The sequence below is a fragment of the Cydia fagiglandana genome, chromosome 12 (assembly GCF_963556715.1).
Source record: "Cydia fagiglandana chromosome 12, ilCydFagi1.1, whole genome shotgun sequence".
In the NCBI taxonomy this organism is placed as follows: domain Eukaryota; kingdom Metazoa; phylum Arthropoda; class Insecta; order Lepidoptera; family Tortricidae; genus Cydia; species Cydia fagiglandana.
Window position 1 is genome coordinate 13,009,480 of NC_085943.1, and position 20,690 is coordinate 13,030,169.

The 20,690-nt window shown below is 35.9% G+C and overlaps 1 protein-coding gene across 1 annotated transcript in view; it reads left to right on the plus strand.

Annotated features, from left to right (window-relative positions):
• Nucleotides 1–20,690, plus strand: part of LOC134669663 (acetylcholine receptor subunit alpha-like 1) — a 393,445-nt gene that overhangs the window by 246,951 nt on the left and 125,804 nt on the right. The window contains exon 2 of the mRNA XM_063527341.1: nt 12,735–12,938. Within this exon, the coding sequence (XP_063383411.1) occupies nt 12,753–12,938 (186 nt within the window). The 5' untranslated portion in view covers nt 12,735–12,752. The remainder of the gene's footprint in view (nt 1–12,734; nt 12,939–20,690) is intronic.

The following is a 20,690-nucleotide window of genomic DNA, read 5'->3' on the forward strand; positions in this document are numbered from 1 at the left end:
GGAGCTTTTAGGCTATATGGTTATGGCTATATTACCTACCCAAGGTTTACGGTAATTGTGTTTGTAAAAATCTAAGACCACTATTTGTACACATTACAGTTATAAAGACTGTCTTCTTCTTCTTCTTCCTCGCGTTATCCCGGCATTCTGCCACGGCTCATGGGAGCCTGGGGTCCGCTTGACAACTAATCCCATGATTTGACGTAGGCACCAGTTTTACGAAAGCGACTGCCATCTGACCTTCCAACCCAGAGGGTAAACTAGGCCTTATTGGGATTAGTCCGGTTTCCTCACGATGTTTTCCTTCACTGAAAAGCGACTGGTAAATATCAAATGATATTTCGTACATAAGTTCCGAAAAACTCATTGGTACGAGCCGGGGTTTGAACCCGCGACCTCCAGATTGCAAGTCGCACGCTCTTACCGCTAGGCCACCAGCGCTTATAAAGACTGTGCAAGATACAAAGCATCATTTTCTGATATTTTTGATTTTTGTTCTTACTCTAGATAGACTTCGGTCGTGAAGAAGTAGTTTATATTCATACATCGGGGTCTTCGGTGCGGGAATGTTTTACGCTAGCCAAATAATAGGTAAAAACGGTAAAAAACGATACTAATTTCTAAGCACATTTGAACCTCACTACCTACGTTTAATTCATAGTTTGGTAATTATTTTACAATAAACAAAGTTATAAATACACGAAATCATTCCCGCACCGAAAACCCCGATGTATGTATATCTTTCACATTTTCATTCCCTCCGGGAAACTAATTTCAAATTACGCTGGAATCTTTTTTTGTCTTGTATTTTTTATATATAAATAAACTACAAACACGTGAACAACAAGAAGATAATTTGTACAATTTTTACTGTGCAATAAGGTTTAAATAAATAAATAGGTAGGTAAATAAAAAGTATTAATTTAAAAAAGAAAAAGTTTTCAGAACTCCGAACTTTCTTCTTCATTTTTGCTTATTTTTTTTCTTTTCGCAAGATAATATATAAACTACATCACTGGTAATTAAAAAAGAAATCATAACCGCGTAAAATCAAAATCTTAACTTACGCTGCGTTGAAAAGAAGTGTAGCGGTAACAAATCCCGAGTTTCGATCCCTAGTGTCAACTTTGTTGTAAGATGTAAATTCTGACGTAGCATTCATCGTTATTTCAGAGCAGCACGGCGCCGGATGCGTCGTTTTCGGTACCTACTTATAAATTATTTCGTACTCCTTTACATATATAATTCAGAACGGTACTGAGATCTGGTATCGCGTTCGTAGTTATATGATCTCACACATATGCACAAATATATTTAGATATGTAGAAGTGGCTCAAAAATATGTGAACATTTTCGACAAAAACACTTTTGAAAACTTTCGACGCATTAATCATATCTAATAGCGACTTTTACGCAATTTACACATCCATGATCTGAAGATTTATATGTATGTACCACCCTTATTCATAAAACTTTGTAAGCATTATTATGTTAGTAAATTTATGTTTGTCCCTTTCTTACAAATACATAATATACATAAGTCGAAATTGCAAATTATGAATTTATTTTTTAAACACGAGAATGGTCCATAAATGAATGTAGATATCATTTGCTTTGGTCTTAATATAAGTTATAGGTACTAACTGAATGTCACTAACTGAATTTACCTTTTTCTAATCATCTTTAGTTTTGCTTGGTTAAAAGGCAACTTTAGTTATGGTAACATTCCATTTCTGACCGCAGCTCCACTACTTGTACTGAACGTGTCGGTGTTATTGTCAATTTCCATAGTAAAATGAACAGTAATGCAGCTGTCGTTGGAAATGGACTGTCACCTTTAGTCACAAGCGACTAACTAAAGTTACCTTCATAAGCTGCGGCACGCAGTCCGCTTGCCGTCAGATACTTGTTTGCTATCTTTATAGTAGTTAAAAGGTGCAATCACTTTAGTTAGTCACTATAAACATCCCGAGGCATTGAGAACCTGGCTGCTCCTTTGTAAATTTACGTTTGTACTTTAGTCACTTTGTAGTCACAAGCGACTAACTAAAGTTACCTTCATAAGCTGCGGCATATTCCGGCCGCTTGCTTTCACGATCCGTATTTCTCGATCGTATCAGTTTACATGCTCCCGACCGCCCTACATGCGGCTCGTATGAATAGCATACTATATATACACCTATCAAATATAGGTTATGTTAGGTTGGCTGAACTTAGACTTAAATACAGGGTACAATCTAACAGGGGCATATTCTGATTTTTATTTATGAATTATTTATGAATATGTCAGTGTCAAAACTTTTTGGTTGAAGAAATGACGACACCACTGATAGATCGGATCAGATCAAATTTGTATTCCGATGAATTAAAATTAAATTACCTGCTTCGATTTCTAACATAATTATAATTCAAGTACATAATTATATAGTGAACATCCCATTGTCACTCGTATTCTCCATTAATAATCCAAAAAGACGGCTGCCATCACACCCGAATGTGTCAGGGTCGATAAGGTCCAGTTTGACCCGTGACAAACTACCCTACGCTTGACCCTTCCGGGGTCCGAGACGTTCATAGCGAGTACATAGACATACTAATCTTACACTAAACTTCTTTTATACATAGCTGTATGTTCGGAGTACAGTCAGCAACAGAAGTTCCTAAGCGGGAAGCGGGGCCGGGTGTTCAAATCTGATCTTCTATGACATTTATCCTTTTCAACCTGCAACATCCTAAACTTCTATTTTTTTTAATTAATGAGGTGTTTATAAGTATACATTACAAACCCCAGCCTAGGGTATTATAAGAATAATTAAATGCATCAACATCGATGTTAGTGGTAGAAAAAAACACGCAAAAAAAGTTCGATTTGAAGTTGTGGGGTGAAGTATTATCGCAAATAAATATTGTTTTTTAAATGGTCATGAAATTTTTCGTACATCATGCAATCATAAACATTAAAAATAAAACATTCGGATGTTAATCGTCCAATAAAACAGTCAGTGCACAGTAATATTTTTCTTGCGTTAACGCTGCTTTACTTACTGACTAAAATAATTATAGTAGATATATTTTATTAGCCTACTTAGGTGTCCCACTGCCGGGCAAAGGCCTCCCCTCGTTTTCTCCACTCGACCCTGTCAGCGGCATTTTCCCACCACTTGGGCTAAAATGCTTCCAAGTCGTCCCGCCATCTCCTTTTCGGTCTGCCTAAAGCCCGATTTATAGATATTTTTCTTTTATAAACAAACACCCTAAAGAGCACCTTTGAACTCAAATATTCCTGTTTCCTGTCCTTCCACAAAGCCGTACGTACAACTTCAAGTAGATTCTGCTTTTACAATTTGTTAGGGTTCTTATGTATTTTGAAACGACTTTTTTTTTTACGTAATGCTTTTTGGTGAGGGTCAATCGGTCCTCGCTAGGAGTACGGGCGGCCGATTGCCTTTAAGTTTGTGTTATTTATTAAATGATTTTAAATTATCTATGCTGTATTTAGTATACCTTAAAAAGGAGTTGAGGGCTTCTTCTTTTTCCGTAAGTTTCTTTATATTCACTGGGTCTATGTCGTACTTGGTGCATATGGTATCGTGGATCGTTCTTGCGTAAAGGAACCTATATATGTAACTATAATTATATATCCACGAAACGAAACGAAAAATCCTCCGTCCGACTGTCATTATTACGCTGTCGTGTAGGCAAATACGACCATTTTTCACCTGAGCGTGAGTACCAACCAGCGTGCGGGTCATGCAGATTGGAGGTTACGAAATCTAATCTGTCGTCTCATAAGGCATTTCGCTCGCGAACAACAGAGGCGAACTTATACTATAAATACTACTCAAGGTTGTATCAAAATGAAATAACAACCTTTAAATAATTTTACGGTTTAACTCGCGCAGGGCTCGAAACCGGTATTTTGAAAAATCCAAATTAGCCCAATATTTTAAATACTTTTATGCTCTTTACGTAGGACTGAATCATGTATTTAGGTAACAACTTTGTATTATTAGATTGTCCCATTAAAAATTAAATAATAAACCAAATAACGAAATGAACGTAATACATAATACCGATATTTTTTGTATGCAGAAATAACCGGTTCCGAGCCGTGAACTCACGTATAATTTCACGCGTCATGTTTCGAAGAGCCTAAAAGTGACATTCCATTTCCAACTGCAGCTGCAATACTGTTCATTTTCTATGGAAATTGACAATAACAGCGACGCGTTTCCATAGTAAAATGAACAGTATTGCAGCTGCAGTTGGAAATGGAATGTCACTCTAACGACGTTCGGATTTTTCCTTGTCAAAATACGTCGAACGATTGCGGCGGCGAACGTCCATTTTAATTTTCAAGCATTAAAAATGCTAAGCGGCAGTTTAGTATGTTGTATGTTGTTGTTTAGTTTTAGTATGTTGCAGCTGTTGTTGAAGATGAAAAACACATACAATTTTGATAACAGACTCAGCCTCCTGCAAAAGGCGCCCGATAGCGCCGGAAATCAAATGACGCGATCCTCGTCCAGACAGGAAGCTGCGATGATGTCGTTGAGATGGCGACTGAATATGAATAGATTAGGTTCAACGTCTTGGGGGGTGGGAGTGATACTCGTGGCTTACTGCCGTATTCGAACTTCAAGATATTCACAGGAGACGACACGTAACTAAGTGCTAGATCCATTCTAGATACGTAATAGTTTAGATATCGACTAGTTCTCTTTTGCAGCGCTATTCGGGCTACCAATGTCACTTTTACGTTAGATAGAGTAAGATATATATTAGATGTGAATTGAATATCATATCAGTCATATCCTGTGGAAATCGTTCAAGAGTATCTCCAGAATCGCGCAAATATCAAATTTAACAGGTTAGATCTTAAACATATCGTTATCGCATCTTGGTGATGTCTAAAAGATATCTAATAGATGTCTATTTCAAAATCCGAATCGGGACTTTAGTTTGTAGAAAATGTCGTTTGTATAGCAAATGTGTTGAACTATAAATGGGGACAATAAGGGTAAGATTTTAGGACATTGAGAAATAGAACGGCTTGCTTTGATGCGTATTGCAAAATTCAACAAAAAGGGGTATCAAATATTTTTCAATTTTGTTGTAACTCACATAATATATATCTCGACTAATAAAGATGTATTAAATTTACTGTAATTTGCTAGTTTTACTAACAGGCCAGTAATTTTACATATTAAGTCCTGTCATAAAAGTTTTATTTGACTCAATTTTTGACGTTTACGTTAAGAAGAACCATATTATCAAACCTACATACATCTTTATTATATTGCATTAAAATTGTAATACTATTACGTAATTTAAAAAATATAAGTGAGTTGAGCACTTGCAAAGAAAAATCGTAAAACTAAACTAAGTAAGTAATTCTTATTCCATTTAATACGTGAACAAAAAACTCACCTAAATGAAACTACACTCACTCTGGTTTATAAAACAATTTCACTCACAGTTACCATAAAAACTGATGACAAAAATTGTCGCAAGTTCTAAGGGCGAAAGTTTCTCTCGATAAAACTACCGATCTCTATAAAGTGTGAGAAAAATAACGTCTCATCATGCTGGCAGAAAGTTTTGGTACTCGGTCAAATGTCTGAAGACCAAGTTCTTGGGGGTAATATTTTCTTGACAGTAAATGAAGATGATAACTTGGGATTGGACCGTTATATTTTGTTGGTTTCAGTGTATGCCTTAATTGAGGGCTTATGAAATGTCTGGGAAGATATTAGGGGTGAATTCTGGGATACAATATTGTTTGTTTTGTTCTATTACATTTTAGAAATCTATTTTATATACGTAAGACCAGCGTCGAGGTTCTTAGGTGGTATCTTGACATTAAGCTCAGTAGTTTTAAGATTTTTAAAGCTACGGTCAAAGACAACATAAACATTCCCAGATATACCTACACATACCTACGTAAATTTATACTGCTGAATACCATAACCATTACCGTAAGTAAAAAACCGGTCAAGTGCGAGTCGAACTCTATATAATCTATACTCGTAATTTATAGGTAAAGAACTATAATTATGTGTTTTGTTTTTTAAAAATTTACGCCCAGTAGTTTTAGATGATTGCACACTTAATACGATACGACCAGTTCTTTAAAACTATCCCGGAGGGGCGGATATGATTCAAGCTGGGAAGAAGAAAACCCAGACGCAGCTTTTTAGAACAAGTGGAAGAAAATGTAGGGGTCGTGTCGAATCAAAAAGTCCAAGAGCTGGCAAGAAAGGGAAAGCTGGAAGATACTCCACCGACAAAAAAAAAGATCTATTAAGTTAATAATGATGAGTTTCAGACACTTGTACTTATTCTGTTCCGTGTTTGAGAACTAACTAACCTCCCGCAACTCGGCCTTCGGCCGCGCGTTTCAAAAAGCCTCTGACGACGCTTCGGGCGTTCAGCCATATGTGTAGCTCGGCCTTTGGCCTTCGCAATAGCTGTCCACACCCCGTTTCATGTAAACCATTATATATTACATTATTATATCACGGCTGCGTCCCTAAAACAGCCCACCCACGTTTTTTTTCTTAATTCCGACTCACGCTTGACTACACATTTTTAATAGGTTTTCCTGTCAACTATAGGCAAAGAACTATTTTGTGCATTTTTTTCAAAATTTTTGATCTAGTACTTTCGGAGATAAATATTTTCTTCAATAACTTCTAAACTGTTTATTCTAAAATTATAAAACTGTATATTTGAGATCCTCAAAATAAGCCCTTTCATTTAATATGTAACACGATATGGTTTGTAAAACTTTGTTTTTTTAAGTTTCTCATTTTCCCCCCAAAAGTGCCCCCTATGTTCAAAATTCTTTTATTTTCATTACATGTCCGTCTTTGGGTCAAAGACTTGCGTATATGTACCAAATTTCAACTTAATTGTTCCAGTAGTTTTGGAGCAAATAGGCTATGACAGACGGACAGACAGACGCACGAGTGATCCTATAAGGGTCCCGTTTTTTCCTTTTGAGGTACGGAGCCCTAAAAGTATACTACAAAAATAAAATAAGAAAACTAAGATATTAATGCTCTAAACTAAAAGATCCACGTAAATACATAACATGTCCGCAAGCCATATAATAATATATTATATGATCAACCATACGGAATCAAAAATCTCTCAGCCATCCCGTCCTCGTATTTCCTTCGCACAACATTAACAGACAAGTAAATCCTTTCAATGCACCGTCCAACAACTTATATTGAATTCTTACGCTTGAGATATTCCAGGGATCTCGGAACAGCAAGGATTATTTGTTATGACTGGACATTGAAAAGCGGATTTGCCGGATGTATTTGGAGTGGTTACACTATCTTTGATAATATTTTTTAAGATATCTGAATGAATCCATGAAAAGCAGTGTGTGAATTTACTATCCTAAATAGAAGAGATGTTACTTGCAATTTATCTATAATAGTTTATTGCGCTGGTGGCCTAGTGGTGAGAGCGTGCGACTTGCAATCTGGAGGTCATGGGTTCAAACCCGGCTCGTACCAATGAGTTTTTCGGAACTTATGTACGAAATATCATTTGATATTTACAAGTCGCTTTTCGGTGAAGGAAAACATCGTGAGGAAACCGGACTAATCCCAATAAGGCCTAGTTTACCCTCTGGGTTGGAAGGTCAGATGGCAGTCACTTTCGTAAAAACTAGTGCCTACGTCAAATCATGGGATTAGTCGTCAAGCGGACCCCAGGCTCTCATGAGTCGTGGCGAAATGCCGGGATAACGCGAGGAAGAAGAAGTTTATTTGTTGCTTGTTTTATAATTTAAAATTCTCAAACATAACTGTTAATATATCAATCATATTTTATAACATGAGTGGTTATCAATCTTTAATAACATTAGTGTTATAACACTATGTTCTTTGAGATGATTTAGGTAAGGTAGAAGTACTAGTGCTAGACGCTGCACTAGTATTCGACATGGGCACTTTATGTCAAAGTAATATTGGTTAAATTTGAACGGCGAAGATTTTTCTGTATTCAGATTTAATCCTTGTCACTTTGACATAGAGTGCCCATGTCGAATACTAGTGCAGCGTCGAGCACTAGTCCTTCTACTTTACTTGACATTGAACATGACTGATACAATGTTTCCTAAATGATACCTCTATGTACATTTAAACATTTTTTTAAGATCTACAATAAAATTCATGCTCTTCATTCCTGGACACCCAAAAACTGTCGTAAAAAAGCGACAGTTAAAAACCTCTCAGAACCTCCAAGACAATCCAATCAAAGCAAAAAATCCAGCATCGCAAGTCAATATCGTAGGCTTTATGGACGAAATTCAATTTTCTTGCAATAAATTACGGTTCCGCTTGGATCCGCGGACATTGTCTTGATGGAAGTATTAAAAATAATAAAAGACTTTTGAGGTAGATATTGAGGTTTGCGGTACCTAAAGGTTTTGGAGTGTTTTGTAAATTTTTAAATTACTAACTAGAGGGAAATGGAAAAATTCTCCCCTTCGGGCAAGGGTCCAACTTGTAATTTTTTGGAAACACCGCACCGAACCAATCGCTCTTAATAAATATAAGAAGTAAAGAAGTGAATTATTGTTGCATTAATACTTAAATATTAATTTTATTTACTTAAATAGGTCTCAACGAGAGTTCATGTACGAGTATATGATACTGTATTAGAAACAGTATTTTAAAATAAATTGGGCATTAGCTCATATATCGCTGATTCTAATTCAAAGTAAGTAAATATCATGGGTCTCGGGTCACACGCCTTCATTTACCTACGTGAGAGCCGGCGCTGGCGCAAGCTACAGGCGGTCAGCGATTAGCATACGTGGTTATCGCACCTGTACGGATCTGTACGCCGGCTTCGCTTCAGAAGGAGCCGCCGTGCGAATTCGCATATAATGTAATGACTGCTATAAATATCACGCGAAGCGCAAAGGAAGCTTTTATAGGGCTTTTTAAATAGGGCGAAATTACCAAAACCATATTAGCTAACGGCAGCCCAATCTTGAAATCGGTCGATAGATTGCATTGGTGTCGTCGCCGCATCGCTATCACGATTATGTGTAAGAAATTATATGATTCTTCAGTCATTTTATCAAAGAGATTGACAGCGACATCGTACTGATTTTGACACAGATTTTGCTAAGAAACGGCATTCGAACGTTAAAATCATGATTATAGTATTATATTTTATTTACATGATACAGTAAAAGGTGGGTATCAATATCAAAGCGATGCAAAAAAAAAATTAACTTTGAATGCCAATCAACATGACATTATTTAAGCTTCATAACTATTATTATGTTTATTGGCAGAGTCCCCAAAATTTCTTAATCTTGTAACCTAACCCACAAAGCCCGCGCCCGCGGTGCGTCTATTCGTATTTTAATCTTGAACTAAGCCGATTTTCATTTGAGTAATCCCCAAATTTCGGCGACTGGCTAAGCCAACAGTCGTTATTAACGATAATTAACGTTCAACCTTCAATTAGATACTTTGTCGGTTAATTAAGTGTTTATTAATTTGCTTGAAGATAAAAACCCACGCCTGTTGTTGGAAAATGTTTTTAGAATGACATCCGCTTTTATTGTATAGTTTATGGTTTTTTTGTTTATTACCTAATGTATTTTAACAATATTAGCATTATTTTTCATGAAGTCAATTGACAGTGAGTTCTAAATTTGCTACTGCCCGACCGTGCCGCGTTTTAATACTAAGTTCGCCAATTACTTAACATGACGCTCCGTGTAACATTCGAATTATATACCTACTACCGTTGAACTGTTTATTTTTTCTTTGAAAAAAAATACTAATAAGGTTTGAAGGTCACAATCGGGGCAAACGTCTCTCATTCCTTGATAAATCAAGGTAATTCAGATACAGAACAACGCGGCCACAGTTAATACATCCGAACGTTGACGTACTTAGTAATTTATTTTTCATTCTACTCGATTGTTTTTCTAACTACCTCAATAAAAAATGGAACCATAAACAAAGTATTTTACACACTTGTAATAAAATGGATCACCAACCAACCACCACCAACCACCAACCAACCAACTGGACCGCACAATCTTCAAATTTTAAACCACACGAACACCGTAAAAACATTTCACATTTTCCGTGTAGAGAAACTAAATTAAATACGAGCGAACCGTAGACCAAATAGGATTTGGTTTAGTTCGTTTAAAAATAAATCATGAGGCTTTTAAGTCAAAAATCCCAGTTATCCCTTTCGAGTGTAAGAAACGTCGTTTGAAAACCAAACTTATTTGTATTGTCAAAGAGACGAATCTAGGTTTGGCGTTGATGCGTTCAGGTTTTTAATTACACGTGAGTCGTGCATTAGTTATTGGAAATGAGACCTAATGATATTCATCTTAAAGTTAAATTTTAAATGTATTTAGCGTTATTTTCAGGCTGACTTATAACGATTGGAATCCTGTTTTTGCGCGAATGGTATTGAGAGGAAATAAAAAAATCATTGAAACATGACAATGAAACGTTGTTGAAAATCTCCGTTGAGCGACTGAAAATGGAAGTACCCAATAATTAACTTTGCACCAATGTGTTATATAACACACTTAGGACAAGGGCACACAGCTGCGTGTGTAGACGAGCACGCGTTAAAATGTTGGAACCGTGTACGCAGGCGGTGTGCCATCTCTCTTAACAATCTTTAAGCGTCAAAATATTCATCCAAAGATCCTGTAATTACTTAGCTTTCCTTTTCCCTAATTATCTTATTTTAACAAAGCCCACTTAGACGCCACAAAGCATTATGCTTTTATTTAAAATAAGGCTTGGAATCAAAAACAATAGTGGGAAATATCATTGCTGCCTTGAAGCCGTGAGGTACTCTTTTCCATTAGCATAAAAGGGTTCAACTCCCCAAAGGGACTGGGCCAGGCTGTGGAAAAAATTGAATCTTTGAAGTTAGGCATTTATGTTTTTATTGGGAAACGTGAACGTGTCGTGTGTTGGGGAGACAGGTAGCTGGTCGCTTTTAGCTTTGGGGCAATTTGCATAACATGTCACTTGCTCTTGGGAGCAAAACTGCATACCCATGCAGCTATTGGTAAAACATTGATTAGTGTTTATTGCATACCGTAAAATGGGGTGAGTTGGGTGAAATTTGACTTTCAAACCTCGATAAAATTTTATTTTTACATGTGAAAACTGAATGGTGTGTATATAATAAGTGGTTCGGACGTTTGCATTTTAGTTTGTATTTTATTTTGGGTAGTTCCATTTCATAACTTTGACGATAAAGAGGAAAACCCACCTCACCCCGTAGTGTCTCGTATTTGGGGTGAGAGGGTTATTCATACAAAGGTGATTTTGGAAGATTGTTGGATCGATTTTTTTTTATTATGCGTATTACTATAGCTCCATTTTACATTGGAATACATTATTTTTGTAGCAGTAGCCATAAAATTTCTTCTCATCCCCCTCTCAAACCTTCTCTCCCCATTCATAACCCACCTCTCCCCGCGAAACTTACTCACCCCGTTTTACGGTATTTGCTAAATACTAGCGGTTCGTGGCAAATGTATGAACTAGCAATAAACACTAATCAATGTGTGCTATGTGAGAGCCCACACTTACCCTATACCACAGTTATCCATATTGAACTTAGAGGTACATATTGTTGTATGTCTAGCCTCAGCTCTGGTGCCGATAATTATAAATAGTTAACTTTATCAATTTTTTAACGAATGCATGAATTTCTGTGAAGGCGTGGTAAATATTGTGAAGTTATTATACTTAATTACACACACGTACAAGATAAACAACGTACAATTTATTCGTGCATGTTAGTAACCAATTCTAACCACTTAAGTTTTATTGCGCTCTACCTAGATTGATTCATTTCATGAAGACTCCACCGCTTATCTATACCTCATCTCTTAATTAAGTACGACTCTAACGTAATCCGACCGGGTAGTGTCCGTACGAAGCCGGCCCAGTGTGGATACATACAATGTATTCCTTACTATCAAAACATTATAAAAACTAAAGGTATTCAAGTAAAAACCAACCTTATCTATTCCACGTTAGGTTTAAGTTACAGTGACGCGATAATTGAGGTGGGATTTCTTGTATCTGAGGCTGCCTATTGTTTTCTTGAATTAGTATCTTATCTTTTGTTCTGGCAGCAAAAAAGCAATGTGTAAACAGATACATTAAGATGAGAGATTAATTACTCTTTGTATAGTTTGCTTTTTGTTTAGTTAATACACTTTTTGATCTTGCTGGTATTATTATATGAGCTTGAAAGAAGGAATATTAAATTTTTTGAAATAGGTAGGTAGGTAATCTTCACTAATGGATATTGCTATGATGTATCAAGGCAACATTTGGTATTTATTAAGTCTATTCCAATATATTATTTAAGTTTCCAATTTACTGTGATAAATTGCTCATTTTCTATCTATTTAACTTTAGTTATACAATTCAACATGTGTCAACAACCCTATTCAAAAATGTATACTGCAAGTCTCAAGGGCAAGAGTTCTCTGTCGTATCGCTCTTGACAGAGCGGTCGTGGTCACGTTGAGGCATCCGCATCGGTAGTAGAGGTAGACACAGCTCTTCGCACGATCTCCCGCCATCTCTCTCTGTTGGCAAACTGTCTGGCACAGTCAGAGACGCGGTTTCCCACTGCAAACTTTATTTGGTCAAGGGCAAGTTACAAGTGACGTTTTTGTTTTGTTCCAGGGGTGGTGTTAGCCTAAGATGGTGTTGGCGCTGGTGGTCGGACTCCTGTGCGTGTGGAGTCGCCTGAGCGTCGCCAACCCTGATGCGAAGCGCTTGTACGACGACCTGCTGTCCAACTACAACCGCCTGATCCGGCCCGTCGGGAACAACTCGGACCGACTCACCGTCAAGATGGGGCTGCGGCTCAGTCAGCTTATCGATGTTGTAAGTACCTGCTTTATTTTAACCTTCTTTTTCTTCTTAGGTAATATCAGACACCGCCAAATAAATGTTTTGATGCTATGTTCGGCGTACGGTTCCATTTAGCTCTGTCTGTGTCTGATGATGATGCTCTCCTGACCGATTTCGGCCACAGTGACTGTGTGCTCTGGAGTAGGCAATTTTTAACTCGTGTTATAGAGTGTAGCTAATCCACTCTCTGGTGTGCCCTTAGATGACTCACGTACTCTATCTTCTTGCTAAAGTAAATACTTGAGTGCATTTTGACCACGTCAGCACATTACCTTCCTCAAAGGAGTAGCGGCATCGGACAGTGATGCCCGAGCGGCAACGCGGAACCTGCACCGAGGGATATGAGATGCTTATGAAACAATAGTTATCGGCCCATCGAGCGTTACTAGAAAAATTGGCAGTCAAATTTGAATCAATTGTTAAGTGTAAAATAAAACAATCTTAAAACTATATTAAATTTATGTAAACTGCTTGACCCAACTCTTTTAAAGAAATTCACGAAGCCGTGAAAAGAAACAAGTTTGATTTGAAAAGTTGATAGTCCCTTGAGTTTAAACGGAAACATCCATTTCCACATTCGCAATTTCGCTTAGACGTTTTCTAAATTTACTGATTTGAAATAAGTCGCATTTCGATCAAAAACTTATGAACACCATGAAAAGGAGTACTTATCCAGCAGGATTGTCTTTTCTAATAGTTAAGAAATATATGATGCTGGTGTCAAAATAATGGCGATTGATTCAGAAGAAAAAGAAGGAATATTATTATTGTGTGGTTCAGAATCCACAGATTAAAATATAGCACCAAATATAATTACCTAGAAAAATATCTATCAATCCACTTTTTCAATCATAGTTCATAATTACAATTACTTCAATTACTATAGTCATTAGCTTACACGCTTGATTAAATATTTAATCAGCTAATCAAAACAAAATACCACTCACAGGATTACTTAGCCGATCCCCAATTACTTACCCGAACAGGTTTGAATTTCATTCATAACTTGTTCACGCACGGGCCCGTATAGTTTCGAGTGCGGATTATCCCACGAGGCCCGATTCTGTTTTAGATATTTGATAAGGTTTCGATTTTAATACAACCTTGAGTCGCGTCATAAGCACGTGTCGAGAATATATTACTAGATTGCTTGTCAAGTCTCAAAAGTACAACGAAAATCGGAATGATATCAAGTGTCATTGAACTCATTGAAGTACCTTTTTACTTAACCTCTTACTGCATACGAAGCCATATATGGCGGATATGATATTTAACTCTATTGACAGCTATTAAAGTTCAAATTGCAACAAATATCTTTTAATATATGCAGTAAGGGGTTAATTGAATTCAGATATAATATGTTTGCGCCAAATTATTCGCTTTTATAACAGTAAATTATATAATAACTAGTTACCTAATTATATAACATAATTATAATAATTAACCACCAGCTTTTCGTATTTTCCAGTTCACCTACCTTACGTTTTGGTACCTACATCTAAGCGGCCATTAGCAGCCGCTATGAATCTCAAAGTAGTCACGTTATTTCACTTATGGTCTGTCATTTTCGCACTCATGAAATGTTCATATATGTGATAGCTTCCCTTTTGCACACTTAAATTATCTTTAAGCATAAGCGTAATTTTAGATCTGTGGTGAGCGTGAGATAGTGCGAGCGAGAAGCCTAATGAGACTACTCCCTGGTTGCATATGGTGAGGAATAATCAGCTTTAGCGGCTCACGGTGTTTGGTGGAGCGGCGCACGCTGACTAAGACTCGTATCAAATTAAGTTGAAACGGTTATCATATTGTGAAAACAGAATTGGCGTCCACATATCTTTAAGCCTCTCATTAAAAGGGTTAGCTCACGGGTCTTATTAAAAACTTGCGCATTCGCTAACAAGGTTTACTTTAACGTTAATTGTGAACTGTTTGTGGGATCCAGTTTGTGCTTTGTGCTAATGGATTGGGGAGTTTGTTGCAGTTCAGTGACCTTTTAGTTTAATATGATTAAATATGTTATTATAAATACAGCTTTAGGTAAGCGGTTTTGTATACTATGTAGAAGTTTTCAAATTGTTTTCTGCCTCGCCAAACTTAGAGAGTTTGGATGAAGTAAACATCGAAATTCGACCAACTGTTTTTTTGTCTTTCAAAGAGAGAGAGCTTCTTTGTCTTTTTCAATTTATAGTTTCTATTTTTATTTGTAATGTAAAAGTAACTATTTTTAGAGCTCCGCACAACACTGTTCGCGGAGCTCTAGGATCACTTCGGTCTTGAAAATCGGTCAAATGCGTTTTTTGGATTAAATAACCAGCTTAACGAAATTACATCCACAATTACTTGTAAAATCAACCCGTCATAATTCTTCTAGATCCAAATCCCAGTCCACTCCTAATTCGGCCCAATATTAGCATAATTGGTATTCCGCTGATGTTTTGCCGGGCCAACAATCCGTTTTCCCTGCTGACGTGTAACAAAACCAACTATTATCTATTTTGAAATTGTAGAATGGGGATTGGGATAGGCAGATACCGGCCTATATAGGGTACTTACTTAATAATTGTATTTAGCACTTGTACATAGCTGGGCAAACGTAAGTGTCGTCATCAAGATGCTGCTAAAACATCTGCGAAGATGAAAAGGCCTATTATTATCTATAAATTGTAAATACAGATGTCAATCACAATGAAAATATCAACGATGATCAACTCTGGCCAACGTGGGTGGGTGGTAATAATGTGGAACGTCCCACAATAAAAAAGGAAAAACATATTAACATTTAGGCCTATTATTATAGCTGGGCATGTACATCAATTACGTACACGTCTGAAGAGATGGACATACCTAAAGTTAAGGACCTAAATCCTAATTTTCTGCTTGAATCTTAAGGGTACCGTTTAGATTCAGACTTCACCAGCATTTATATTTGTTTATTTTATACAACATACCAGCACTTACAGTTAAACGTTACGTGCTAATAGTGTTGTGAATATACATTTTAATAAGTATTCTATGCTATATGCGGATTATTGACATTTGCGGCTATAAAGCTGTCGGTGGCAACGTCGCGCTGCAATACTCCTGGCGCAGCAGTAATCCTGGTGTACTGTGAATGTGAGCCTTTATTCAATAAATATAAAATGTAGCAGCTTTCACATTGATAAGGTGCGAACGTGGCATGGAAACAAAATTCCTTAACTTAAACTTTAATTCTAAACACCCTTAGTTCAGCAACGTCCAAAATACTGGACATAACTTTTGGCCCTCTTTTTGTATTTTTTCTTAATAAGAATCATTCCTACTATTGAGCGCTAGTTATGACTTAAATAGACTGTTTTCGGTCTATTTAAGCCATAACTGTCCTCATTAATAATTTTCTTGTCGCGTGGGCCCTTCTAGTCACGGGCAGTCAGTTAACTGCGGTGAGCTTCATAACTATTGGCAGGCGTGCAACTCCAAACTCGTTTAACTAAGCCGTCGATATCGCCGTCGCATTGATAAATAAATGCCGCAGTGCAACTTGGATGCGTGCGGAGTTTGAATAGCGGGGATTAGGAATAGGGTACGAAATGGGTACATTTAACGAACGACACAAAACGAAATATTGATTAGTTTTATAACATGCCATCTTCACGAAATGTTAGTTTATAACAGTATATTGTTTTTGATAATTTCTAATTCTTGCTAGATACTGATATATTATTTGTTATTCTTAATACTCTTATCTATAAGGGTAACATTCCATTTCTGACTGCAGCTGCACTACTAGTACGAAAGCGTCGGTTTTAAACTCAAAACTCAAACTCAAAATATACTTTATTCATGTAGGCCTAGCAACAAGCTCTTATGAATCGTAATTAATCTTAATCTAATTATCAGAGCAATTTATTGATGTTAATACTATTCCATAATAACATTGGATTATAATACAGAACAAATTTAACACTAAGAATTTCACAAAAGGATCGTCAAACATTAAAAATTTTGTATAAAAAAATACTAGTCTAGAATTTCTAGAATAAAATCGAAATGTCAAAAAAAAAGCATAACCAAAGAAGTGGATAGTATTACATCGGAATATCCATTTCCTCATCAATAATCAAATATACCTAATAAATAAATAATCATTTCGAATAACAATTAATCCCACGTTGTAGGTATTATCATTCATGTAGTCTTGTGTGGTATAATAAGCTTTAGAAATAAGTTTACGCTTTACATAATTCTTAAATTTATTAATAGATAATTCAGTAATATGGTTTGGAAGTTTATTATAAAATGTTACACTATTACCCATGAATGATTTTTTAATTTTATGGAGCCGAGTGAAGGGCACTGTGAGCTTATGTTTATTTCTAGTATTAATATTATAAATCTCACAATTTTTCCTAAAATTTACAATATTTTTATGTCCATATAGAATATTTTCATAAATGTATTGACAGTGCACTGTCATTATGTCAATTTCTTTAAATTTATCTCTAAATGAGTCTCTATGGTTCATTTTTTATATTGCTCGAATAGCCCTCTTCTGCAGAACAAAAATGGTATTTATCTCTGAAGCACCGCCCCACAGTAAAATACCATATGCCATAATGCTATGGAAGTAACTAAAATATACTAATCGAGCTGTTTTCACATCAGTTAACTGACGGATTTTGCTCACTGCAAAAGCTGCAGAACTCAGTCTATTCGAAAGAGTAGCAATATGGGGACCCACTGGAGTTTAGAATCTAAAGTTATACCAAGAAAAACTGTACTATCAACTAATTCCAATTCCTTATCCTTCACAATGACACTTGTTTGCACATGCCTTACGTTACTACTAGTGACAAACTTAATACATTTAGTCTTTTCCTCATTTAACAATAAATTATTAACATTGAACCAATTTACTACTTTTGAAATAGCATTGTTTACATCATATTGTAAGCTTGTTGCTGTCGTTTGACTTTGAAAATAAGTGAGGTGTCGTCTGCAAACAATACTATATTATAGTGGGTCTTAACCCTTAACATGGCAAGACATGAAATAATGTATCCACCTATCTCGTGGAATTTTTTTGGGGATAGTAATGAGTAAAAAAAACTATATTTAAGAAAAAAAATGAAAAGCATTCTGAAAATAGGGTTTTCAGGACGTCCGTTAAAACGGACATTGCCACGAAGCTTATAGATTGATTTCTCCCAAGGTTATCCTAAAAAACGGACAACGCCGTTATACAGTTTGAGAATATAAAAATTATAAAAAACTTACAGGGCAAGAAAATTAAAAATTATTTCAATAACACACTAGTAAATGGTTGGAAAAAATGCTTTATTAAAATATTATTATCAAGAAGAAAAAACTTATGAGAAACATAATTATACTATATTTACTTCTAGTGTTGATGTGTAAAATGACCTACGTACATATATATTTGAAAAAATATACATTTTAAAGGTATGTATACATGCAAAATAGGCTCATAAAGCTTGCTACACATTGCAATTATTGTAAGTGATATTAATTTACTTAAATGACCATACCATTTAACACTATGGTCTCACAGTTCTATGTCTTGCTTGTTTCCTTATTACCCGGACTATCTGGAACCAAAGCTGGTGATAGAGAATAGCTGTAGTTCCTGTAAAAGTTTAGATATTTTTAAGTCTCAATGGCCTCTCGTAACATTCTGGGAATATATGTCTCCTCCTTGGCGAGAACTAGAGTCTTATCCATGTCATGCTCTCAGACCGCAGACTTTTTAGTTGGCGGTGCTTGACATCCTATGTTCTTGTACCCGAGTAATAATACCATTCTTTAAATAACTTAATAATATTGTAATAATATTGGTGGACATCTTACACAGATCAACCTAGCCCCAAACTAAGCAAAGCTTGTACTATGGGTGCTAGGCGACGATATACATACTAATATAGATAAATACATACTTATATACATAGAAAACACCCATGACTAGTGTTCATCACACAAATAAATGCCCTTACTGGGATTCGAACCCAGGACCATCGGCTTCGCAGGCAGGGTCACTACCCACTAGGCCAGACCGGTTCTCATAATCAAGACATTTAATATTAATTTTGAGGTTCATGGTATCATAAAATATAATACAGCTGTTTACTCTCCTGAATTTTGTAGAGATAACATTTTACAGGCCTCAGGAATTGTAACATGTTCTTCATCTACTTGAAATAGGTTTTAACCGTAGGCCATTTCAAGACGTGTCAATAATTTGGATACTGAAGCGAGTTATGCATTTAATGGCAAGGAATTAAGTTTTGTAGACGGGGTACTAGAGGACAGGTCGTGTTTAGGTCATCAGGTTGATTCATTATTATTATGAACAACTTTTTTCCCACAAGTAGGTACTACGTTAGACTTCGATATTATATTTAAATACAGATAGTGCCATTCACGATGAGGCGCTCTAAACTTTAATAGCATGGCAATAAGAATAAAAGCACGCGTGTTCGTAAATGAACCGATCTATATTTGTCCATCATATTTGAAATCCTCGTAGAAAGTGACCTGGCTGAAAAAGAGTCAGATTGGGGCAAGGCAGATGTACAATCTGTCTCTAGTAAAATGTTGTCATCGTTGTCTTTTTTGTTATCTCTCTCCTCTGATTCAGATGGTGGAATCACCTGAAACTAAAATACAAAAAATGTATACATATACTTATGTATAACAAAACTCCAACGCAACAATAGCCTATAAAATTACGATAAATGAAAAAAAGTATATACCCTAAGTATGGCAATGTCCGTTTTCTGTCACAATCTTGTCTCCGCACAAGTCGGCACTGTCCGTTTTTTAGGACGTGCTAAATGGTACTTTGTTACCAGTACTATCGACAATGTCACAAAAATTGGACAAGATATATTTCGCGATTCTTGACTTAGAATTAATCTATGATTTAAGTAAGTAAGTAAGTAAATATTCTTTATTGCACCAATAACCATACATCTAATTTAATGAGCGATTTAATGAGCTTTGTATAAAATAACAATGTTTAACTCACCTAGTAATAATATCAATACAAAGAAAACAATTTGGCTATTTACTTTATATTCTATGACGCCAGGAACACACTCTGTCTCAAATTCAGCGAATTTCAAATTTAAACTGCCGCCTGCGCATAAACTGAATTTTGTCTGATAATGCCTTAAACTAGGAAAAAAAGTATAATTCTCGTACTTTCTTCAACGTAAGTACTTCCTTTTCTAGCCCGGTAAGTACTGTTGCGACGTTACTGTCATTTATTATCTTGTCATTCATTTTACTATGGAAATTGACACTAACATCGTGTCGGAGCAGTAGTGCAGCTGCGGTCAGAAATGGAATGTTACCTTAAGCGAGAAATATTATGAATATAATAATTTTAGTGAAACTGGAAACTAATGATCTACAATTAATCGTTTTGTTCATTTTGAAATATTGAAATATCTGTTTATAAACGAACGTAGGTATATCAATTACTTAAGCATAAATTTAAATTTCTGTATTCATAGGTAAATGCTTTGAAATGTCTAATTTTAATTTCATTTTCAATCAATGTCTAATTGATTGAAAATGAATAATACAGATCTGTGTCAATACCAAAACATTTAATGGGCAATTTGGTAAAATATTCTGTTTAATGTGTTTATTCTGACAGTTTGCTGCCGAGCTATGCTGTATAACAATAATGCAGACTGCTTTGAAGAAAACTTCAAAAAG